The 24,319-nt window shown below is 40.7% G+C and overlaps 2 protein-coding genes across 2 annotated transcripts; both read left to right on the forward strand.

Annotated features, from left to right (window-relative positions):
• Positions 1-180: 180 nt before the first annotated feature.
• On the forward strand, positions 181-2,554 carry hpdl (4-hydroxyphenylpyruvate dioxygenase-like). The gene is made up of 5 exons (XM_053341718.1): positions 181-875; positions 982-1,148; positions 1,269-1,420; positions 2,088-2,215; positions 2,353-2,554. Exons 1-5 carry the CDS (start codon positions 181-183, stop codon positions 2,552-2,554), a joined length of 1,344 nt encoding a protein of 447 aa, XP_053197693.1.
• A 3,862-nt stretch (positions 2,555-6,416) lies between these two features.
• On the forward strand, positions 6,417-23,013 carry fam53b (family with sequence similarity 53 member B). Its single transcript, XM_053341429.1, has 5 exons — positions 6,417-6,596; positions 13,588-13,822; positions 14,660-14,714; positions 16,747-17,510; positions 21,910-23,013. Exons 2-5 carry the CDS (start codon positions 13,733-13,735, stop codon positions 22,270-22,272), a joined length of 1,272 nt encoding a protein of 423 aa, XP_053197404.1. The 5' UTR covers positions 6,417-6,596; positions 13,588-13,732; the 3' UTR covers positions 22,273-23,013.
• Positions 23,014-24,319: the final 1,306 nt, after the last annotated feature.

A 24,319-nucleotide genomic window follows, 5' to 3' on the forward strand; every position in this document is an offset into this window, starting at 1 on the left:
CTGAAAAATGTTGGAACAACAGTTTATTGGATATTACAGACAATATATAGCATACGCATGATTATAACTTATATATTTTAATATAGATATCACAGTGAACAAAAAATAAATATTACGATTATTTGATAAGGGGCTCTTGATTTTAGGACACGCCTCCTGTCAAAACGTCACAACTAAAACATGGCAGCTTTCTTGAGTCGGTTACACCACATTTCGCTCCACGTTTCTAACGTGGAGAAAATAGCTAATGACCTTGTCTCTAAGTTTAAGTTTAATTTGTTTGCTACCAGACTAACCGACAGGTCCCGGCAGCTGGCTTTCAGGAAAGGAGCGGCAGTTTTCGTCGTGAATGAGAACCCAAACCAGAGTGGTGTGAGATTGAATGAGGAGCTATCAGGTATCACTGACATACATTCACCTGTTCCACACCGGGTCAACCTCGGGAAAGACAACCAGGGTCATTTTCTGAAGTGTCTTTACGATGTCAGCCCACATTACCCGGTGGATACCGTCAACAACGTGTGTTTCGAGGTGGAGGATGTGGAAAGGTCATTCAATGCTCTTCGCCATCTGGGCTGCAACTTCCTCGTACCTCCAACAACAGTCCAGGACGAGAGCGGACTCGTCACCTACTCGGTGCTTAAATCCATTGTGGGAAATGTGTGCCACACACTCATTGACAGGTCAAAGTACGAGGGAAGCTTCTTGCCTGGGTTTAAAGTCATTGAAAAGGACTACAGCTTGGAAGATGAAGACCTGGCATGTCCAATCACTCATTTTGATCACATAACTTATGCCTGTCCAAGGAAAACCACCCAACAGGTTATGAAGTGGTATGAGCAGCTCTTTGGCTTTCAGAGGTTTTTCATTGATAGGTGAGATGAACTGTTAAATTAAAAATACATTTCAATATATTTCATATTGTCTTTTCTGTCTAACTTGAATGCATTCATAAAGTTGATTGTTTGTTCTTGTGAGTAGTAATGAAGATAAAGATGAAGGTTTTGTCATAAACCAGGAGGGCATTGGACTACGTCTTACTGCCATGGAGTATTGGAAATGCAGCAAAGCAGGCATTGCGCTTCCCTTTGCAGATAAAAAAGAGCCGGACTGCAAGTTTGTAATTGCAGAATCATTGCCAGAACAAGGTAACAGCAGCCTCTCAATTTTTCAAAGTTGTCCCAATTTTTCCAAACAATTATTTGATTTTTTGTCTCAATTTATGATTTTATAACTCCTGCATTATTGTGCCCCTGCACTTATTTCAGGCAGGAACCAGGTTGACACCTTCTTGGAGGAGCACAGGGCACCTGGGATCCAGCACATTGGGCTGTACACAAAAGACATAGTCTCTTCAGCACATACAATGGTTGAAGCTGGTGTACAGTTTTTCTCCCCTCCTCCCGCCTACTATACCGAGGTTTGATTGATTCTTACATAACTGCACAACAGCTCATTTGCTAAATCAAAGACTCAAATCATTACTTGATAAATTAAAGCAATGACCCACATTTTATTCAACAAATTGGAACATTTAATTGTAGTACGTAATTAAATGGTCAATACACAAAATAAGGATTCTCTGTAAATAGTAAAATGACAGCACTGCACTGGCATTTCAGTTTGGGCATTTATACACACAGGACAATTTATAATGAATCATTTTAAGGTGGTGATATCTTATTATCTGACAGCTACAGCACTGCTTACTTTTAAGGTTAAGATTTTACATGCTAAAAATGTGGTGAGTTCATAGAAAGTGATGAACTGTTAAAATTGAAACCATAAAACAAAACATAGTAGTAAAAATACTATGCAGAATGGCAACTACTACAGTTAAAAGCTACTAATAATAATCTTATAATATATAATAATATGCACTCACTTGGGATATTTTATGAATTACAAGTATTTTTACTTTTAAAACTTTCATCATGATCTAATAATAAAACTTCAGTAGCATTTTCAATCCAATACTTTAACTTGTGATGGAGTATTTTTATATTGGGATCTGAACACTCCACCTCCAGCTTCTTTTCTTCTACTACAGTTAACAACACTTTCACCTATCATTTGTGCTGTGACAGGTTGGAAAACAGCAGGAGATAGAGGAGGCAGGACACAACCCCCAGATGCTGGCGCAGCATGGGATTCTCCTGGACACAGCCCTGCACCAAGATCCTTTATCACAGACGGCATCCAGTGAAAAAACAAGGTGAGAGGAAGATTAGATTAGATTAAACAAATGTATTTAAGTTAGCATTCAACAACAACACATTTCACAAATCTAACCTGGATATGGGTCATTTAAGACCAACCAAGTGTCCTTACCATGTTATTGTTTATTTCTAGATACCTTCTCCAGGTGTTCACAAAGCCCATCTTTGCAGAGGACACTTTTTTCCTGGAGCTGATAGAGCGAAGAGGGGCGACAGGCTTTGGAGAGGGGAACATCAGGGCACTCTGGAGGTCTGTGCAGGCATACATGGAGACTGAAAAGTCAGTTTCTCAAGGAGTGGACCCCACAAAAACTGTGAAATCTGCTCAGTATTAGACACTTCAAACATTTTGAAGCAGTGTACTGTGAGGTTGTTTTATGGCGTATATTTTATATATCAATGTGAGAGCACTTATCAGGGAAAATTGTGTGAAATGTAAAAAAAGATGTATAATATTTACAGAGGAATTTTCAATAAGTGCTCTCTAGTTCATTACATCACTGGTACTGTAAAACTAAGACTACATGTTACACTGTAGACAATCATAGAACAAATTATACATTGTGATAATAACATTTACCATGACTGAATAGATTATGGATATAAAACTGCACTGAAAAGAAAGTGGTACAAAAGCAGATGTTATATACTGTACTTGAAATGTTACAACAAAAACACACATACTGTAAAATTGTAAGAATGTCTTTGTTTTCACTGTCCAAGCACCCAACAACCAACTGACTCCAGACCAACTGTTCCTCAATTAATCTGTTACTCAGACCGTGAAAACCAATTTCTGTACTCCAAATAATGTGCTCTGTGTTTCTCAGAATTTGGGTGGGCAAACATCTGACTGAGAGTTCTTGAAATATCTTAGGTCATCTTAGGTAAACATCTCTAGTGGCCAGAGATGAAATTTACCAATGTAAGGTAATGTAGGTACTTTTCTTGAGTATTTACATTTCATGCCACTGTATTTCCGTTCTATTATATTTCAGAAAGATTTGCCAGCTAAAGTAATTTACATTGCCTTTCCAAATTTTGATTTTATGTACAAAAACATAATTATCCTCTAAACTTTGATGTCTTATATAGATTAATCTACCCAGCAGGATATAAGTTATAATTAATTAATTAATTAATAACATTTTGAACATTTTATTGAATTCTGACACATTATCAATGCTGGTCTTTGACATGTATTGAATTGCCACTTTTCCATAAGCAAAGGATTAAAAAAAATCAAATTATTATTATTATTATTAATAATAATAATAATAATAATAATAATAATAATAATAATACAATATATCAAGCATGACACACTGTCCACTGATGCATCAGTAACAATTTTCCAACCATATAATATGCAGGTATACTATATATACACTTTTAAAGGGGCAATTCTACACAATGATTACTTTTAATATTTGCATTACTTGCATATTCCCGTTGTAATAGTAAGGCAAACTGACCACTTTACTACTAACTCAGGTATTTAATTTGGAAAAGGTACTGGTTTATGGTTCTAAGTTTTTTTCATATGTCATATAAACATCATTATTAATGAGAAAAAACTGTTCTGAGCTTAGCTGCTCCCTTTTCTAAATAACTCCCTCATATGGTCATTCATAAACCGTTACTGGAAGAACAGCTGCATCTCAGATGCTGAGGAGGTTTTAGCAATGTGCAGGCTTTGGCAAAAACATGGCTTTAGAGGTTCTTAGAAGGGATCTCCAAACCCACGGATATGTGCCAGTTCAATTAACTTGGCTATAAACATTATAGGCAAGGATTAGTGGGATAGATGAGAGGCAGTGAAATTTAGATGGAGTTCCATGAACGCCATATGCTCTTTTTATGTGCTGACTGTAGTTACTGTACCCCACTGAGTCACACCAGAGAATAATTTGAACTACAAGCTGCAGCATGTTAATTTGTAAATGCTTGTACTTCTGCATTTTGACAAATGGTGTCAGTGTTTTTCTTTTACTCAAGTGTCACCCTCTTGGCCAAACTAGACTTTTCAAGAGTTGACTATATATTTAGGATTTGTAACAGAGGCCTCCTGAATTCTAGGAATGACAAACAAATTTGAATACTGCATGTAGAATACAGTGTACTTTAGATGTAATCTTTTATAAGTATTGTAACTAATTTGTGGTACTATGTGAACAAAGTCAAAAGGTTTTCACCGCATTACTTGAAAATGATGAATGAAAACATCTTGTAAAATGGTGAATTTATCAGGGATGAAGAGGATTAACTGTTCATTAAAGTTGAGAAGGGATGGCTCCTGTAACAGGAGTCCTTTAGCCATCTGTCCGAGACCAGTGTGAACCACAGATGGCATACAGCATTCTGCATGGGGTCTCAGTACTGGGATTTGGAAGCTCACTTCCTTTTTACTGTTAACCATATGCTGGCTACGGTTATATTAACAAAGTCAAAGAGAAATGACCAAAAACAACTAAATCACGGCTTATTATTCTTATTCACACATTTAGAAGCAATTGCTCTTCGGTTCTTACAGCCTTTTCATTGTGTCTCATGATTGGTGGATACTGCCCCCTATGGTTTTGACAGTCACAGCACACACTGCCAAACTTGCTGAGTTGCAAGACTCTTGTAGTTTTGATAATCTGTCTCATAATGAGTCATTCATGCTTTTCAGGACTACAAAACAACATGCAAAGTTTTTTCCATTTCATACATTATGTTTGTTTTTTTTGCTAAATCACTAACTTTTCAGACTGTTGTGCAGGGGTTTTGGTAGAAAAACAACTTGGCCACCCCCACACTGTAACCCACATAGTAGAAGAGACAAATCCTTGGTGCCCTTTAACACAAAAGGCAGACAGTCTAAAACGGAGGAGGACAGTCTGACAGTCTGGGGGAGATTAGTGGCACACAACAGATGTTACTCCTTGATTAACAATAGTGTCTGCCAGGGGTGAGCCTTGGCTCCCCACCCTTCTGAGGCCTAGAGTGTTAACTTCAGACCCCTCAAAATAAATGTATGCATACTGTACTGTATATTATGTCGTTGAAGTTTTAGATAGATTTTGTTAATCTTTTTACTGGAACTTTAGGGCCATAACACAGAGAACTTTTAGTTACACTCCAAATCTTTTGTGCAGTAATTGTCACGGATATAATTGGTTCATATCAATATTAAAAGTTAAAATTATAAGAATTTGCTCTGTATGCTCACAAACTCACACAAAGAAGCATTTTGACAGGGGCTGTTGGTGCACAATGTGTCTAAACATATGGAAAGTATAGCATAGCAATGCTATTATACATTAACAAGCTGCATTGAGTTTATAGCTTAGTTGTTCCTAACCTGCAGAACTAGAGGAGCTGTGAAGTCATTAACAGGCTCGAAAAGAAAAGCTATAAAAAAGTATCTAATGCATGCTTTTTCCTTGTCTCAAGGCCTGCAAAAGGTATTCAAATGAGAAGAATCTGAAGATTACAAGGACAAATCTCTCTTTGTTGAATACATTTGAAGTTTTAATACTGTAAAATAGTTTGAACCCACTGGCTGTGCCTGTATTGATAATAATGTAATGTCAAGACTGTATACACCAAATGCACAAAGTATGTACATATATATAGACAACTAAATTTAGCATATAAACAATAGCATATCACATAGCGATGTAGCTCATGATAAAGCTAGAATTCACTTCCTGGGAAGGAAACATCTGTTTGTAATAAATGTATTTATTCAGGACCCTTATTGTACTGGAGCTAATTTTGTAAAGGGTAGCAGGCAGGGTGTATATAACACGCACAACTCTCTTTTTTGCCTCTAAAGTCACATACAACTGGCAGGTCATCATGTTACACCATTGTATATTGTGAAAGTCCCTTGTCTATATGCACAGCTCAAAAACTGTGATTACTTTTCATTACTGCAGGGTGGATCAAACCACTAGTTGTGGGAGCGGGGGTGCAACAAGCGCTTAAAAAGTCTTAGAGCGATTAATAGTTTTCTTACCACTGCCACAAATTATAACTAAATTGGATACAAAGTTGTAAGAGTCAAGTATCGCAAATAAAGTACGTCAAAGTGGAAGATTTAGGAGCAGATGAAAGTTATTGGACACCCCTTTTCCCTGTCAAGAAGTGGTAGGTGCTCGTGTATGTTGTCACAGGCTCATTAGCGTGGACACTAGTGCAGTGGGGCAATGTTGTAGTTTGTAGGAACAGTCTGGAGCAGGACGTGAAGTTTACTGCTCGCCTTGTTTCCTGCCTGACGCCTTAATCTACCTTCTTGCAAAGCAGAAAAACAAAACAAAACATGGTCAAGCGAAACTAACCAGCTGCCCAGTATTTTATGGAGAAACCGGGGCTCTCACCGTGATGCTTGTGAGTTGTAGTTTTTTTTTTTGGTCAAATAAAAGTAAACAATAGTTTCTGTGCTAGCTAGCTTTGGCTGTAGCTAGGTCATAAAGTGTGAAGTGTGATGCTGGTTGTGGTTTGAAAGTATGTGATTCGCAAAAAGTGTGACTAGTATGCCGTCAAATTAAGGATGACCCGTAACAACTTTTTTTTTTTGTAAAAACTGAACTTTGCTCAAATAGTTAGCTTAGCAACTTTCCTCATGTCTCTTTTGTCTTGTGTGTGCTTTTTCCTCATGAAAGTTATTTTAACTGATATCTATCTACTCGTTATAACGGTGTTATATTTGCATAGATAAATAAAGGGACAATGTGATGCCATGTTGTGGGAAAGGTTAATTAAACATGGTGTCAATAAGTTTATCTGAAGAACATCTGGGACATGTTCAGACCCATTCAGAGGCTCAAAATGATCACTGGTATAAGTCAGGAACATCCATTCATCTACTCTGTTTGTTTGACATCTGACAGCGACTGTAAAACTTTGTTAGATGACTTGACAAAGTGGTCGAGTGTTCAATGAAGTATGAATCAAAAGCATTTTATGTGAATTGGCCAGCTTTTGAAGTGCAAACATTCTGATCTCAAACTGAATTTTCACTCATGCATGGCACACATGGCAAGATAGGTAAGTGTGGTTTTAAGGCACGTAACAGCTTTTTAAACACATTTTTTAGCAGCTGTTCATACCTGATGCCATGTCATTTGGAACATTTCATTTGGGTCTTTCTCAGACCTTCTGTCTTGCATGTTACAATTTGTGCCATTGCAGTGGAATGCTGTTGTCTTATCTCCATCTAGCCAACCTTCCCCTCAGGTATGAAGACAAGGCTGGCTGACATACAGTCCAACAGATTCTGCAATTTAAGTGCTCAGTGGGATCATAAACGCAGGAGCTTGTTAAACCTGAACTCCTCGATGTCCCATGGCGCTGATTATGACTGCCAGAGTTCATAAGTGGCTCTGACATATATAAATTATATGAAGTTGCATGGTGAAAATATTACACTTCAAGTCAAGATGCAGATGTCATTTTTTTCTTTACTCGCAGATACATTTCATATTTTATCATGAGTAGCTTGTGGCCTTTCTCTCGAGTTCAAAATCCTGTTTGCTCTGTAGCCTGTGTGTAACATTCTGTGAGCTCCCGTCACACCAATTTCTTTGCCAAACTCATTTCCCTTTCATGAGGGATTTTGGAAAAGGGGTTTAAGGGACTGTTTGTGCTGGTTACTTAGACAAGCTCAGTTTTCAGGGGCCTTTCTTCTGAAACTGAGAGGCATCCACCTAGAGGGCTGGCAGGCTCATCTGAAAAAACTGTTGAACAGTTTTTAGCTCAAGTATAAAAGAGGCTGCCTATCAGAGCTCGCAGATGATTTCTCTCTCCTTTCCCACAACACAAGAAAAATATTTAGGCAAGTTTTTGAGCTTCTCTCTTCTCTAATAGCCTGTGTATCATAATCCCATTGTCATGACTACGTTCAACCATTTATTTGGAAAAGAAAATAGCTCCTGGCTTTCTCATGGTTTTTTTAATGTGCGTGTGTGTGTGTGTATATATGGTCAGTGGAAGTGCAGTGTGGGGGAAGGATGAATTCCTGCATATAAAACTCAAGAGTACTCTTTCCCCCTCCGTTCTTAATTTTCATTAAAAGATAATAGGGCTGCATCCAGTGGATGTGACTTATTCTTATTTGGCTCTATTAAGATTCAGTGTTATTCTGCTGTGGAAGCAGGAAGGATGTTGTGTCTTCAACCATTTGTAATTAAGAGGCTTTGTTAGATTTAGCATTCAAGTGGACAACATTTCTCTCCAACTTGGACAGGTTTGTTGGAAGCCTCGATTACAGAGCTCAACAAAGCTCTTGTTCTGGACAAATGTATACAGTGCAAGTGATTATGTATGAGATAATTAAACAGCAGGCCTGCTTTAAAACGTAGGCCTCCTTGGCTACCATGCATAGCCATGCTGAGCCTTTGTGTTTATGGTAAGTGGGCAGCTGCATGCTTGTGAGACCTTGGCTGTACCCCAGGCCCTCAACTGAGCCTGATAACTACAATTGAGGCCTCCCAGCCATGCTCATTTCTGACTATTCACTCACTGCTTTAAATGTAGAGTGTGCCTCCTGTTTGACATAGCCTAATGTCTGTGAACATGCAGGCAGCTGTGGGCTAGCCTACACCCTACAATGTGTTTCATAAATTTCTTTCTAGTCAGTCATGCGTGGCGAAACTCAGTGGCACCTGCCCTTTGTGTCTGCTAATTAATAACACTGACAAAGAAAGTTTTCAGCTTTAAAGAACTCAAATTTCACAGTGAAAATGGCACATATCGCAGCAGAAAAAGCAGAACTAGTTTGCCATTTTGTCATTCAATTAGCCCGTCTTCACTTATCTTGCATGTTTGTCTGCCTTTTATGACATGCTGTCAACGCACCCGCCATTATGATACGAGAAACTGCTGAGAGTCCAAATATGGATCTTGCACAAGCCATGCAACTCAAAGAACTAGGCCAACAGAGCCAATAGCTCCGGGAAACAAGCTTTTAAGGAGCATGCATATTTTCTCTGAGGGAATCTTTCTGTGGAATGGGACAGCTAAACATGACTTTTACTCAGCATTCTTTTCACAAGTGGTACAGTGATAAAGAGCAGCACAAATCCTTCAGTTAGGTTTCAAGTCGGGCTGTCTCAGGTGCTCAGCAGATGCTCGGATTACTGAGATGGCCACAATCCTGGGATTGTTGTGAACAGGACACAGACCCGACTGTTATGCATGCAGGAATGTCAAAGGAGAATGTCTGGAAATTCAATTTCACATTCAAGCATTTATGTTGAGTTATGTATCAGTTTACAAAGATGAAAGCTTTGATAAAAATAATCTTGTGATAACATTAAAAATAGTGAATAGATACTGTCTTATGAGGAGTTAACAAATGATGTTGCTCAGTGGCTTGTACAAGGTGCAACATTGATATCAAACAGTGTTGTTTTTCACCAGCTGTCCAAGTGCTATAAAATGGATTAGTAATAGCTCTAATTGTCAGTCAGGCACAAAGCTGCCAAATCCTTGTGTAATGTTGGCCTAACCCATGGGATTACAGTCTGAGCAATGTATGGAAAAGCTGCTCTAATTGGGAAACAGAGCTTTTTGGGGCCACAGTTTAGATGCCTATTGTATGGCTAAGATGACAATCTGTACTATTTTTCGACTTGACCGCAGTTTATGAGTCTAGCAGAGTGTCATTTACAATATAGCACTCCTATGTCTGAGTTTATATAGAAAATAGAGCAAGGTCTGTTAAGGCTTTTGAAAGATGAGCCGACTCTGAAGCGGGCCTCCGCTTTGACCCAGCCGACTCTGTGGTTTCCTTTCTTGTCCTATCTAGTGTTCATTTAGGCCATGCGATAGCTTGCAGTTTCTAACACCCCCAAGTAGCGATGGTTGAAAGACTTATTGTGACCACAAAGGAAGTGTGGAGTCCCGTCAGCTCATCCTTGGCAGCATTACTGTTGTCTTTGAGGAAGACCACTGTCACTGCAGAGTTGGTTGCAGTCAGTCAGTCAGCAGCCTGTTTGCATGTGATGGAACGCCACGTCTGAGGAACGTCCTGCAGCGTTCTTCCCTTTCTCAGAGATTAGACTTCTCAGTTGTCATGCTGGTTTCTGCCCCAGCCCAGATAAAGGAGCTATCTAGCTGCAGATGTGTAAAGACTCCCACTGATTCCTGATAATGTCAGCAGTGCTATGGAGGTGAGACGGTCTTGACGTCAGTAGGGAGTGGCACCCCATTTGGCAGAAATTCTAATTATGACATACCTTATTTAACAGATTATAGTTTGATCTGCATCTTTGCACACGGTAGTGCACGCAGTATGAGGTGAGTGCACTGGAAAGGATTCTCACAGGTTTGTCTGCACAAGAAAAAGCAGACTGCCCTTTACTAGCGTTCCTCAAACTGTTTTCTATTCACAAACAGTCATAAGTTTGAATGGGTTTCAAAGGCTGTGGGGCTAAGTTAGTCTTTTATAATTGTGTGTTGAACCTATGTCATAGAGCCGAGGAATGTTTATAATTATGTTATAAACTTCGCCCATGTAAAGCACTCCCATCTCAGATTTATGGGGAAAAACCCGTAATGCCCTGACCATGAGAAAGATGATAAATAGATGTTTACAGTTTGGAGTTCAGAGTGTCAGTCAACAACAGTTAGACTTTTCCCATTTTTCTAGGGAATGGAAACATCCTTCACTGTTCTTTATCATCAGTATCAAATTAAAGTGCTGTTTTCGTCTTTACCAATGTGATTTCTTTGTGCAAGGCTTTTTTATTTGTGTCAATGCCATTTGCATCCATCACAGAGCCATTAAGGATAATATATAAACAACAGTTTCCTCTGCTCCAGCACGTCCCAAGTTATCTCTGCTCCAGAGAACAGATCTGTGTAGATATGGTCACGCACAGTATAAGCTTGCCTGACCTAGTCCAGCTCCAAGCTTTGATCTGTTCTTTTACTATTCACAGAGGCCACAAGTTAAAGCTGCCAGGCTTCCCTGAGCCGTGTTGCTCTTGTTGTAAAACTGCTAGAAACAGCCTTGTATTAAAGTTGTTTACCTGCTATGTTTAAGTGTTAGTAATGGAAATCACATGCTGAATGCAAACACTATCTCTTAGGGCTGGGCCATTATGGCAAAAATCTAAATCACGATTAATTGAACTTTTAACCTCGATTACGATTAATGAACGATTATCTCCACCCTTGATGTGGGAACAATTATGTATTTTCAGTTTCTTGTTTTGTATTTTACACTGCTGCTCTCACATGATATTTTGTGATATTTTGGCACGAGTATCTTCAGGGAGTGAAAATAATGATGTTTTAAGGTGTGACGCTGGTTAATGTTTAGTTTACTTGACTAAAACTATGAAAAGATTTGGGTTAAAGTTTTCAAATTCCTTAAAGATATGCAACCTTTACTGTCATGGCAACAGTGAACACACCGATTAATTGACATGAGCAAGATTAAGTCGATTAGAGTTTCTAAATGTCGGTTTCGATTATTTTTCGATTAATTGCCCGGCCCTACCATCTCTGGTATGTTTGCTCCCTTGGGGTCTTGTGATGCTGTCCTCTTGCACACAGACACACAGGCGCATACACACACACACACACGCATACACACACACACACACTCCACCCCAACACCCGCAACCTCTGATGTCGCCTCTTTTGTTTCCCACGGTGTCTCATCTTCTGCACAGAGCGCTCTTTTGTTTCACGTTCTTTTTCCTCTTTTTTTTTTTCTGCCTGCAGTTGTTCTGTCATTCAAACAGACAATCTGACCTTGCAGGCATCACATGTCCATCTTGTGCCCACTGCACTTTGTGTCAGTCCCCTACCTGACATAGCCTTAAGTGGAACTCATCTGGTGGTGGTTAAAAATCCTTTGTGATTATTATATAGATTTACATCTTTGGCTAATCAGCTGTTTTACTGTAATCGTGGAGCAGCACTAATGTGAAGAGGGTTGTTTTGATAACCGCAAGGTCAGCTATTCCCAGCCAGCCCCTGAGGATTCAATTACACAACTTTGACTTTGAGTATATTCCTCTCTGCGCGCTCCACTGTGGAACACTTTGAGGAAATTCACTCTCTCAGATGACTGCTAATCCTCCACATAGACGAACAAGAACAAAACAAGGTATAGAGTTCCACTTTTGGTGACACGTAGGAGAGACCATGTGGAAGTGAAAATGCAGTCATTTCAACTTGCAGCCTGCCATATGGCAACATAGGAGACGCCTTGCAAATCAAAGCAAGTGTTTGCTGAAAATGTTTGCTTGCTCACTCCAGAATTAAAGGAGCTTGTCAAACCCATTGACCTTCCTTTAAGTTCCACTTTCCATCTTCTGCTCTTGTAGATGTTGAACAGGTTGGTCATGTGGAAAGTGACAAGAGATTTAGAAAAGGTTGAAGGCTGGGTTGTGTGAGCCGAGTTGTTTTTTTTTCCAGTGTCAAATTCTAATCTGTAGGCTTGAAAGGTGGCTCTGAAAAGCTCACAACATTTACAATGGATTCTAGTTGCTACTCTGATCTGTCAAAACTATAGACTGTATGTAAAGATGGATGTAGCGCAGTGGAACGTCACCCATTGGTTAACTTTACAGCTGGTTTGTTTTGCACATCAAAGCTATTAGAAGCCTTTAGATATTATTAACGGAGCAATAGTTTCCAAACTGACCACCACCAGCACACCTTTTTAGAAGGCCCCGAATTTAGTGATTGGGAATAATGACTGATTGTAGTATTTGTAGAGGGAAGTTGAAATTTTTTGAATGATAATCAAAAGAAGCCTGGGATATTTTGGACATCAAAATGTTTATATATTTATAATGTATATTTAGTCTGTGTTCCAAACAATTGTTGCTTTGCCAATAAATTGCTAAATACCCTTCTTGCAGCTAAGCTTCAAGCCATGATTAGGCGATAGTGTGAAAACTTAAAACACAAATTAGCAAATATTAGCATGCTAACACTCTAAATTAAGATGGTGAACATAGTAAATATTATATTGGCTAAACATCTGCTTGTTAGCATGCTGATGTTGGCATTCAATTAAAAGCACAACTGTGTTGAGGCACAGCCTCACATTTATTTGCTGCAAAACTTGGTCTCCATCGGAATCCATTGTGACATGTGAATCCAGCTGCCATTTTTCACATAGTTTTTCTAAATGACCTTTCAAGTCAACAGGTGGCGAGTATTGGATACATTTTCAGTGGGGTATTCCTTTAAGAAGGCATTGGATTAACTCTCCATTTACAGTGTATTTAAGAGCCTCTACCCAGGGGATCTGTTCCCCTGAATCCAGCTGGATTGTTCTTTGCTTATATGGTCGACAGAATGTCAGAAATGTACTGCAGTCTAATCCTGTGCTCATCTTTGTTCGTCTGCTCAGGATTGGGCCGAGGAGTGAAGCACATTCCTGGAGGAGTTGAGGGCTGCTGTCTTTTTAAGCTTACGAAAAACCAGTCTGCTCACACCATGCCAGTCAAGATGGCCTCCAGCTTTACTTGCCCTCACTGGAATAGCTTGGGACAAGGATGTGTGTTGCCATGGTGATCATCTACAAGAAAACACTGGAAAAAAAAGGTGCTGATGATGTAACATCCAAAAGTACAGATTTGGGCTCGGTGAGTGGTTATTTTCTACTTGTGTAAGCTTTTTTTATGCGTGAAATGTTTCATTGCATGTTTATATGTTGTTTTGCCAGCAGGCCTCAACTGAGCTTGTCAAGAGGGAAGACAACAAGGTGCTACTCTAAATAATGAATTTGGTTCCAGCTCCTTCACAGCAGTTTCATGGCTCTGCATTATATTTTCCTATTTTTGACAGCGAACTTCCTCTGAGTCAAATTTGTTTCCTTACTGAATCTCAGGAAGGCTCGTCAAAAGAACTATTTGGATGTTGAAGTTTTGGAATAAGGGATGTTTGTGTTACAATTACTGATAATTGTGTTATAATAGCTGCCAACTGTTATCATCAGGTTATTTGTCATCTGGATTTGAATCTTCCATGTTCCATTTACTTAACTCCAAATGACAATGGAGTGTGTTAGTTCCACTAGACTGAGCAACCCTGACTGGTTTTATAATCAGCATCCATGCAGTGTAAACGTTCTTTCTGTCAGCACAGAGTGAGAAAATTCCCCCACTAATGTGGACCGAGTTTGCCCTCTCAGCCACGTGAAATGAAGTCATCATGCTCTGGGGCCGAGTGTCAATCATAGGCATTTATGGCAGAGCTTTCTCTCTCTCTGTTGATGAGTTTCACTTATTCTCATCTCTCAGCAGCCAGTAATGTACTACGAAACACTCTTGAGGCTCGTTATGCATTCAAAAATGTGACTTTCCAGTAATTTTTAGTTTTATTTGTTAATTTATTAACTTGTTAACGCTGGAACCTCCTGTGCACTGTATGCAAACCTGTCTCTGGTGAGCTGACATTGAGTTTTTCTGGCATTTCCACAGTTCCAGGCACAGACCATGAGCCAGGGGACTGCCCTTTTCTCCTGTGGACTCATGGGTAAGAGTCTGCCATCTTTCTCATACACATTGACACATGTAGGGGTGACATGGATAAAATATAATTTTAGAAGCTAAAAAAATAATACTTAATTCTCTGTAAATACAGTTAAGAAACAATTTTAGATACGTAACAATACAATTCATCACTTCATCACATTGATGCAAAAAATCGCTAAATCCAGTATTGCCATAAAGCAGCTGTTAATTGATTTTCAATATTGTCCATAACAGCTTTATAACACTTGCAAATTATCTCCTTATAAATCATAAAGTAGAGGAAGTGTTGAACATTTTCTGTGGTCTCACTATATATTTTTACATTTCCTCCAACTCTTCACCACATTTCCTCTTGTTTTTGGTCTAAATACCAACACAAACCACACATGAACTGTAATTATTTACTTGTGGCAGTCATCAGCAGCAAGCCAGTCTATTCTGCATCTGGTCAGTGGTCACACAGCGTTATGTTAAATATATCTGACAGGTGTTTCTGCCATGATGTATGTGCATTAATGACTGCTGTCAGCAGCATATCATCAGCAGGAATCTCATGGCACTCCTGCACTAAAGCTGTGGACATGTTGTCCCTAAGTTGAACATTTGGCTATGGGCCAGTATCCTTAATTTACCTTGCAGTAGGAGTAACAGCCTTAACAGTCATTGTATTGTTAGATTAATGGTATTTTGTCCTTGCAGTCACTTGGCATTGACTGGCAAAATCCTGGCAGAGAATTCAACAATACCAGTAGGTGTTGTTAACACTGCTCTTTGTTCTTCACCCTGCCCCTGTACTGTAGATGGTATTTTGGGGATTTTATCTTCAGTGGAGAAGAATAGATCTTTTGCATACCAGGAGTGGGCAGCGGCCTCATCGTTTAGGATCTGACTCAGAGTCGACTGACCAGTTCAGTTGGCTGACCCATTCAGTGTTTTGAGTGTTTGTGTTGTGGCAACAACAGGTGCTTTCCTGGCACGGTAGCTATGGGGCTGGTGCAGAGTTGATCTGTGATGTCAGATTGAGAGCTTGTCAGATACCAAACTCCCCTTCTGTAGTGCACTCAAGAGGATAGGCTTGATGGGTTATTGACATTTTATGGTTTTGTTCCAGCAGAGACGAGTTAGACATTGAGCTCCCTTCCCTTTCCCAATCAGCTGTGCATACAGACTATGACACTACAGCGGTGCTTGGAGCACAGGATTTATATTTAGAGCCAATTGCACAAAGCAGTGAGTTGTGCCGGTACAAAGTACACATGTTGGGTCTGTTGCTCTGACCCAGACTGGAGGAGTGTCGTGGATCTTGTCCATGTTCAGGTTGCCAAGCTTAACCTCTCATGATTGTAGAACCTTGGACAAAAAGCTTGAGCTTTTTTTTCAAGTGAATGGTGTAGAGGAAACTTAGGACAACTAGTTTTCAGAGGTTCATGCCTTCATAGTGTGTTCTGTTCCTCTGAAGGAGTTTGCAAAGCAGGAACCAGAGTGTGATGATTTTTTTCCGTGTGGAAAATTGACACTATGAAATAAAATGCAGCCCTCAAGCAGTAATGATTCTCTCACTGCTAATGAGAAATAAAGTGTGTAGAGAAAGCTAATAATTGAGCTGCAGAGTTGCTTCAAGATGTTGGGAGAGCAAAGTTTGATCCATTAATAAATATATATTCGGTTTGATCCTGAATAGCATCTGGTAGTATGATAGATATAACACACACAACGTACATAGCTACACTGCATGTAGCCTCAAGGAAACTTGGTTTCAAGTGTGTCCCATACATGTAAAGTCCATTCATGAAGACCGTTCGCCTTTTTGTCAAATGCAAAACTAAAAGTGCAGAAAATTGCAAATATTACAGTTCCGAAAGTTCCGATAAGTGTCGATGTGTAAAATGAAATAGATAAAATGTGAGACCATGTTAATTTTTTCAGATTGAATTTGGGGTCTCAAATTATTTAGCATATTTTCGTTAGTTTGGTATTTTCACCTGTCATTTTAAATGTAATCTAAAAGTAATGAATCTGGCCTTTTGTTGCAGAGACAAGCCGGTGGGGTGAGGTGGGTCACAGCTGTGCTATACAGCAGAGGCCAGTTGGGACCAGCCTGGAGAGCCTGTGGGACGTCCTGCCTGAGGTGCACAAGAGTTCTGCTCACTGGGGTTGGGATGTTGGCTCCACTTCTAGCACAATCACCAGCTTGTTGCAAGACCTCAGCCTGACTGAGGCCGCTTCTTCGCACACCACCGCACCCCCCAGCAAGCGCCAGTGCCGGTCCCTTTCTTGCTCAGATGAGCTCGGGGGCTGCCGTTCTACCTGGCGTCCTCAGGGCTCCCGTGTATGGACAACAGTGGAGAAGAGGAGGTGCCACAGTGGAGGTAGCGTCCAGCGCGGCGGTGCCGGGGGTGCTCAGCTCTGCTTCCCAGCCATGCAGCGCAGCTCCAGCTTCAGCCTGCCCGCTCGCTGCAACACCCTGGAGCTGCCCTGCTTCGCCCAGCGTCTCCCTTACCCCTCCACCTTCACCTGTCTGACACCCTCCTCATCCATGCCCCTATCCTCCGAGCCCTCAGTGCAGCCCCTCTACCTCTCTCATGAACAAATCTGCGTCCCTGAGCCTCATGGACCCTCTCCACCCAGCTCCCCCGAATCCACTCCAGAGCTTAATCGCCGCGGCGGACAGGGAGGTCTTGCCCGTAGCCGCTCACAGCCGTGCGTCCTCAACGATAAGAAGATTGGCGTGAAGCGCAGGAGACCAGCTGACACACACAAACAGAGGCCTTCTTTGGATCTGGCCAAGATGACCCAGGTTGGTATTTAGAAGCGTCACATAAAACAGATCACACAGCAAGGAAGTGCTTTATATCATTTTTAATTAGGATAATATAATCTGATTAAATACTGCCAGTTTGTTTTACAGTATAAAGAGTATGTGTCCTGTTCAACATCACTTGATGCCCAACACACTGTATGTTAGACAGTATTTTGGAAGCTATTTGCAGTGGCATATAATTATTGGTTTGAAAATGTCACAGTCCTGGTATTTGCTCCAAAAGATCACTGTCTAAATTTTGAGACAAGACTGTCATATGGTCATGCCAGCTTGAAGCTCTGCTAGGTCTATCAGTCTCAACAACATTAGCCAGTTATACTTTGTTGTTGCTGCAAATTTGCTCCTTCCATGTTGGATAAACAAACACTTCCAACTGAGGTCACGCCATTGTGTCTGTTCTCCCTCAGCACACCTCAAAGTGTTTCTGCAGGCATTGTCTTCAAATGAAGGCGATCGTCCATTCATGCAGGCCTGTTCTGGGTCACATTCCACTATGCGGGTGTGTTTTTAGCACTTGCAGAAATGGAGAGCATGAAGCAAAGTACAGTTTGATCAAAGCAGGAGTTAAGAGGTCAGTCAGTGGATCAGATGAGTTTGTATTTATAAGAGAAATGATCTCACGAAACCACTAGCTTGAGCTGATTGAGCTCTGGAGGAAGTCGACTATGTTTTAACAATCTGTTTTATCTGCATATCCTTGTCTCTTTGCCCTACAAGCACACAGACACTCACAGTAATGTTTCACACGTACACCGGCTGGATCATAAACACAGGGCTGGACTTGGCCCCTCTGAGAAAGTCACCCAGAGTTCAGCAGTGTCTTAACAACAGTGCTGCTGTGACGAGACAGGCAGACACCACACACGCTCCAAACAGGGACGAGGTCAGCGTGGAGAAATGAGCCTAAGACGAGGCAGCCAATAATATTTTTTACCGTGAAACGTAAGGGTGCTCGGATTGTGAGCATTGGATCTTTCCTGCATTGTTCTCTGTTCCACTATTAAGAAGGTTCTGCTGTTACATTGGTTGTAAGCTCAAGTAGAAGGAATGAAGACTTTGTAACCACAAAAAACCTTTATTGCCCCATATTAAGTAATCAGCTTTTCTTTATAGATTTATTAAAAACAATTCTCCCAAGAGACTCTGGTTTGGAGGCAAGTCCTGGAGAAAATGACTTTAAGACATTTTAGCCCAGTTATGCAACTAAAGCCATAAGTAGTGTTGATAAGTTACTCAACAGAAAAAATCAACTGAAGTCATTTACAAGAAAAAATGCATTTGCCTGTTCCAGCTTTTCAAATGTGGCAATTTACTGTTTATCTGTTTCATATGATTGTAATTTAAATATCCTTGGCTTTTGGATCGCATTTTTCACAGTTTTCTGACATTTTATACACTAAATGGTAGTTTGATTAATTGAAAAATGTTCAAAAGAATCATCCCTAATTAAAACAATAATTAGCTGCAGCACTAACCAGGAATTTAGTTTAATCTGCTCTATAAAGTTGGCATGCAGCATTTGGGTCTGGACTAATTGACAAAACTAGAAATCTGTATTTCTAGTCAAGAATTTTCTGGAAACTTCTGTGGAAAAGATGTTTTAGACTAAACTTGCTTGGCACTCATCTCAAGGACTTTTTTTGAGCTTCACACACGTCACCGCAAACCAGTATTCAAAGTCACCTTTTGGTCACAGTGCTGAGTGTGTCTCTAAAGTGTCCTCTCATCCACACGCCACAGCGGTGTAATTTACCCAGGGAGAAACCGCTACCCTCCGCGTGGCTCACTGCAGCTCTGTGAATGTCAGGAAGCAGAGCAGCTGTGGCAGAGGTTATAGATCGTCGTGCAGGGGAGAAGCATGTTGGGTAAAGAGATATTGATTTCTGTAAATTCAGCTCAGTGGGTGGATCGCTGCCACAAACAGGCCTCATGAGTTATTGATCAGCTTTTATTGACGGAGAGTCAAGGTCAGTATGGATGAGGAGACTTTCTGCTCTCCTCTCCATTACATTTGGGGTAAGGGGGTTGGGGGTGATGGTAGCAGGCAAACTGGACACCGGCAGCACTCATGACCCTCACTGGTGCAGTACGTTGTTTGAAGACACCTTCAAAAAAGATTTTCTCCGCCTCAAACTATTCCTCCGTAGAACAGTTTAGTTGTCAGAGTAACAAAGTCGGAGCTATTCTTGGTTTACTTAATGATGATGATGCGGTTTTGCTATAGCCCAAACCACTCCTGACCTTATCAGCTTGGTCTCATGGTCTGGGCCTCCAGTCTGGCTGTTGAGATTCAAGTGCTAATGCAGAAGGGAGATATGTGACACTGGCCCAGTGCTGACAAATGTACCCGCTAGACCAGAGCCAAGTAAAACAGCAGGGCCCCTTTTGATCTACTGCTGCCCCGTACAGTTGCCTTTCTCACTACTGGTTGGTCTAAAATGTGAATCATAATTTTACATTTCATCATTTCTACTCCTCCAACCTTATTCACGGCTCTAACCACAGTGGTCTCTGTATTTGCAAAACTGAGACTTTAATTGGTGACAAATCCTGAATTTACGGAGGTCATAATATAGTTGAAATGGTGAGTCGGCCGTCACATATGTGCCAAATAAGAAATCACAAATATTTATGGATTGTAGTTTTCCTAAAGAGAAGAAAGTGAAAATGTGAGACTTTTTCTAGGTTTTAGCCTTGGAAGTGAAAAATGGCTCTAAAGATGGTAATGGTGGTCTGTTGGTCCACCACTTTGGTGCAGACTGAAATATCTCAGCCACTATTGGGTTTGAAATTTAGTACAGACATTCATCCCATAGGATGAATCCTATCCACTTTGGACAAAAAGTCAGGGGATCATCTACTAGATGGATTTTATGGACAATACTTCCTGATGAATTGGATGACTTTTCCGTGGCACACAAATTCTCCTGATTTTCCGCAATTATTAGGTCCACATTTCAATTTGTCCAACATTTTGATGTATGACCAAATACCTGCAAAACAAATCCAAATCCAAACATTAAACTAAGATAGTGAACATGGTTAACACTCACTAAACATTAGTATGTTAGCATTGTCATTGTGAGCATGTTTGCATGCCGAGTTTTCTCATCAAACATTAGTTGCTACATTTGTTGGAACATAAACAGATAGGACACAAATATTCATGGAAAAAACTTTATATTAACTAGTAGAATACATTTTTTAAAAAACAACAAACAAACGTAGCTATTAAGTAGGTATTATACGAGTTTTTCAAAGGTTTCTTTTAATTAGTGGACCAGCAGCAGATTATTGTTAACAGTATTCATAACTGATTAATCATTATTTATTACATTTGTAGGTTTCAGCTTCTCTAATGTAAGCCGAATCTCTTTTAGCTATTTAATTATTGTTCAGACAAAATAAGCCATTTGTAGATGGCTCCTTGGGATTTTGGAATTGGAGATTTGTCATGATTTTCTGACATTTTTAGACTTTTAAACTTATCAAAGCATCTTAAAAAGTATAGATTAATCTGTAATCCATTGATTGGTTGCAGCCGTAGTTCATACACTTGGCTGTGAACTGCAACCCCGACAGTCCCATGCTTGTTTAGTATTACATAAGCACACAAGTGACAGGAGGTTTCACAGAGGCCCTATTCTCCTGTGTCCTTCTGGCTGAACACTGTAGCGGTCAGGCATGAGGCAGCTGTCCTGCCTTCTCCACATTAGCAGTACAGATTGGATAAGCCCCTGTCATAAAGCTTCCCACTCCAGCGTGCACAGCTGTCAGAGGACTTGCCTGCAGCAGTGCTGGCACATGTGGATTTGCCTAAGGAAGTTTCTTGGTTTCCCATATGTATGTGTTCATTGTGCAGCGCCAGTGAAAGGCCAGCACAGTCAAAAGGCTGACATGAGTGATGTCTGCCCTCTGGGTGTCTGGCCACTTGCTGCCTGGGTTCCCGCTGGACCTCAGATCGCATGGCCTCATTGATCCAACTACCAGTTGCTTCAGTATGTAATGCAGGCTAAATTTATACCCCTTAAATCTTGTTTCAGTTTTATATTCTTATGGCTTTTCCCTAGTGTCCAGCTCTGACCTCACTGATTCACCCACATACTGTATGAGCACAGTAGAAGGATTGTTTTCATAAGATGGCCGTATGCTTTTAGTTATTTTTGTGTCCTAGTTAGGGCATAGTCCAAGATGAGGAAAATGTTTTTAATTTCCACACCAAATATGCCGTCACCATGGAGATTATGGACTCCTTCCAGCTGAAAGATTTGACGTATATGTTTAAGTGTATGCTTGATTCCTTGAGCACCTACATTTTAAAATGCCCGTGGTTCAAGCATTAATTTTATGCTTCATCTTTCTGTCCCTTCCACAGAATCTTCGGAATTTCCACAGCCTTAGCTGCCCTGGAATCACAGGCGAAGATAACTGCGAGTCATGCCAGGCCCTCCCCACTCTCAGGAGCACCTCTCAGTGCGACACTGACGACTCGTCTATGAATGAACGCAGCTTGGAGGACGTTCAGCCTTTGACCAAAGAGGGTGAAATCACCAGGAACGTGCCATCGGACTCCACCATTGAGGAGGCAGACTGGAACTCCACAGATGGCGGTGAGGTGACGCCAGGGACAACCAACGGGAAGGACAACGCACCTCTGTGGGCAGGACTGTGTAGCATGAAGAAGGATGTGTATCAGCTTGGAGGCGAGCTTGACATTGAGCAAATTGAGAGGAACTGAGCTGGACTGCCTTCCTCTGGGGGGAAGCTAATTTAGGGGGCTGAATGTTTATCACCAGGTGGTGCAGTAAACAGTACCAATAGTCTTAAGGACAAAGCAAGTGGAAAGCTAATGCAGGGAAGCGATCCAGTTGCCTTTTTTTTTTTCTCAAGGAGAGATTGAGCAGGAGCTTATGGGCCCATGTTTGGGGACTTTGTGTAGTCAGAAGCTATTCCCCAATATGTGGTATCTCAACTGTGTCTCAGGAGAACAAGGAAGTCAGGAGGACTGATTCAGGTGGGGATAACTGATAAAAGTGATATATTAATGTTGGCTCAGAGACCGGGGGTCTTTAAACATTTCTTTGTAACCCTGATTACCTTCATTGTACTACATTTGGAGAGAATTCACAGCAGGTTTGTATAAATTCTCTGCACTAGAAAGTGTCCGTTCCTCTGACATTCTTCAGTAGTACATGGGTACATGATGGACAGAAATGGAGACTACTTCGAGAGCTACTATTAGCAAAGGCCCTTTCACTCTTAACAGAGCAACGAGCCTCACGCACACACACAACCCGTAATGTATATTGAAGAGCTTAACATTTCACACAGTAACATCGGGCCTCTCTCTGAGATCTATGCTCCCGTTTGATTGAGCGAAACTTTGTGATGCTAATAGCATTAATATTTTACGATTTGTAACTACAAAGTTATGTAAAACATGAGCATATTTCTATACAAATAAACACAGTTTTAAATGTGTCATTTGCCTTATTTCAGTGTCTTTACTCAAACTTTTAAGACTGATATATGTTTCTGCGTTGGAACGACGGCATAGCTACAGCGTACCAACGCAGAGCTCTCTGCATTGGCGTGAACCCCCTGGCCACCGCCTGATGTGCACCTCCCCAGAAATGTAACTGACTGTGGCTCTATCTTGAATGTACAGCATGGGCATTTTTGAGAACATCAGATGCTTGTGAGCACATTTACTGAAGTCCTGAAGTGAAGTGTTTTCAGAAAGAAATATTATCCACTGCTTTTATTTGACAGCTGTAGTTACTACTTACTTTGCGGATTCCTAAATTACATACAAAATCTATGAACTTATAAAATAGAATGCATTCTTATATGCTTGATTTAACTGTCAAACACTATATGAAGGATTTACAACATATTTTTAACATATCTGTAACAATATCACTAACTGGGTTATTCTTTCACTATTGTTACTTGAACTTCAAATGATGAATCCTAACTTTTAATGGAATATTTTTACATTGTGATATAGCTACTTTTAATTCCTTTAAATGCAGATGATCTCAATAGTCTCCCACCACTGCCATAAGCAGTACACATACATTAACAGCAAGGTCATTGTTGGGGACATCTTTAATGCAACAATGCAGACTGACCCAATTAAGTAGCAGGAAAAGACACAATCACAACCGTAGTAGTGGTACTACTGATGAGCCTGTGTTTGTGTGCTGAAGCGGGGAGTGAGTAGGGAGGACGCCAGGCAGGGGTGGGAAGTCCGGTTCCTTCTCTTTTTTTTTTTGACGGCGGGTGGAGTGGTGGAGCTGAGCGGCGGTTCACCCCAGAGACCTCCCTCCCTCCCTGTGCTGGGAAACAAAAGGGGCTTTTTCTCTGAGGAGCACAGTGACGTGGGAGGTGGCTGTGAATGTGGGCCATGTGTCAGAGCTGCTGCTGCTGCTGCTGCTGCTCGGTTTGTCTGTTTCCCCTCCCCAACTCTAGTGCCTGAGCAAACCACCAGAATTATAGTGTCAACCTTTTGATTCACTGCAACAGTGAAACTGCATACCACTTCTACATGTTTGCGATAATACTTTTCATTCTTTAAAAGAGTAAGGTGCCAGTGAGGAAAGAAAGTCACCTCATTAAAGAATGACTGGGTAATTTGAAGAGTGCCTGACATGCTATACTCCAAGTTCAAATACCACATAAAGCATAACTGTGGGAATAAAGTTGCCTGTAAAGCCAATGCATATTCTTGTAATGGATTGGATTATTATGCTGTTGCATGAGAATCTGTATGCTTGCACAGT

This window comes from Scomber japonicus, chromosome 20 (genome assembly GCF_027409825.1).
Source record: "Scomber japonicus isolate fScoJap1 chromosome 20, fScoJap1.pri, whole genome shotgun sequence".
NCBI lineage: Eukaryota > Metazoa > Chordata > Actinopteri > Scombriformes > Scombridae > Scomber > Scomber japonicus.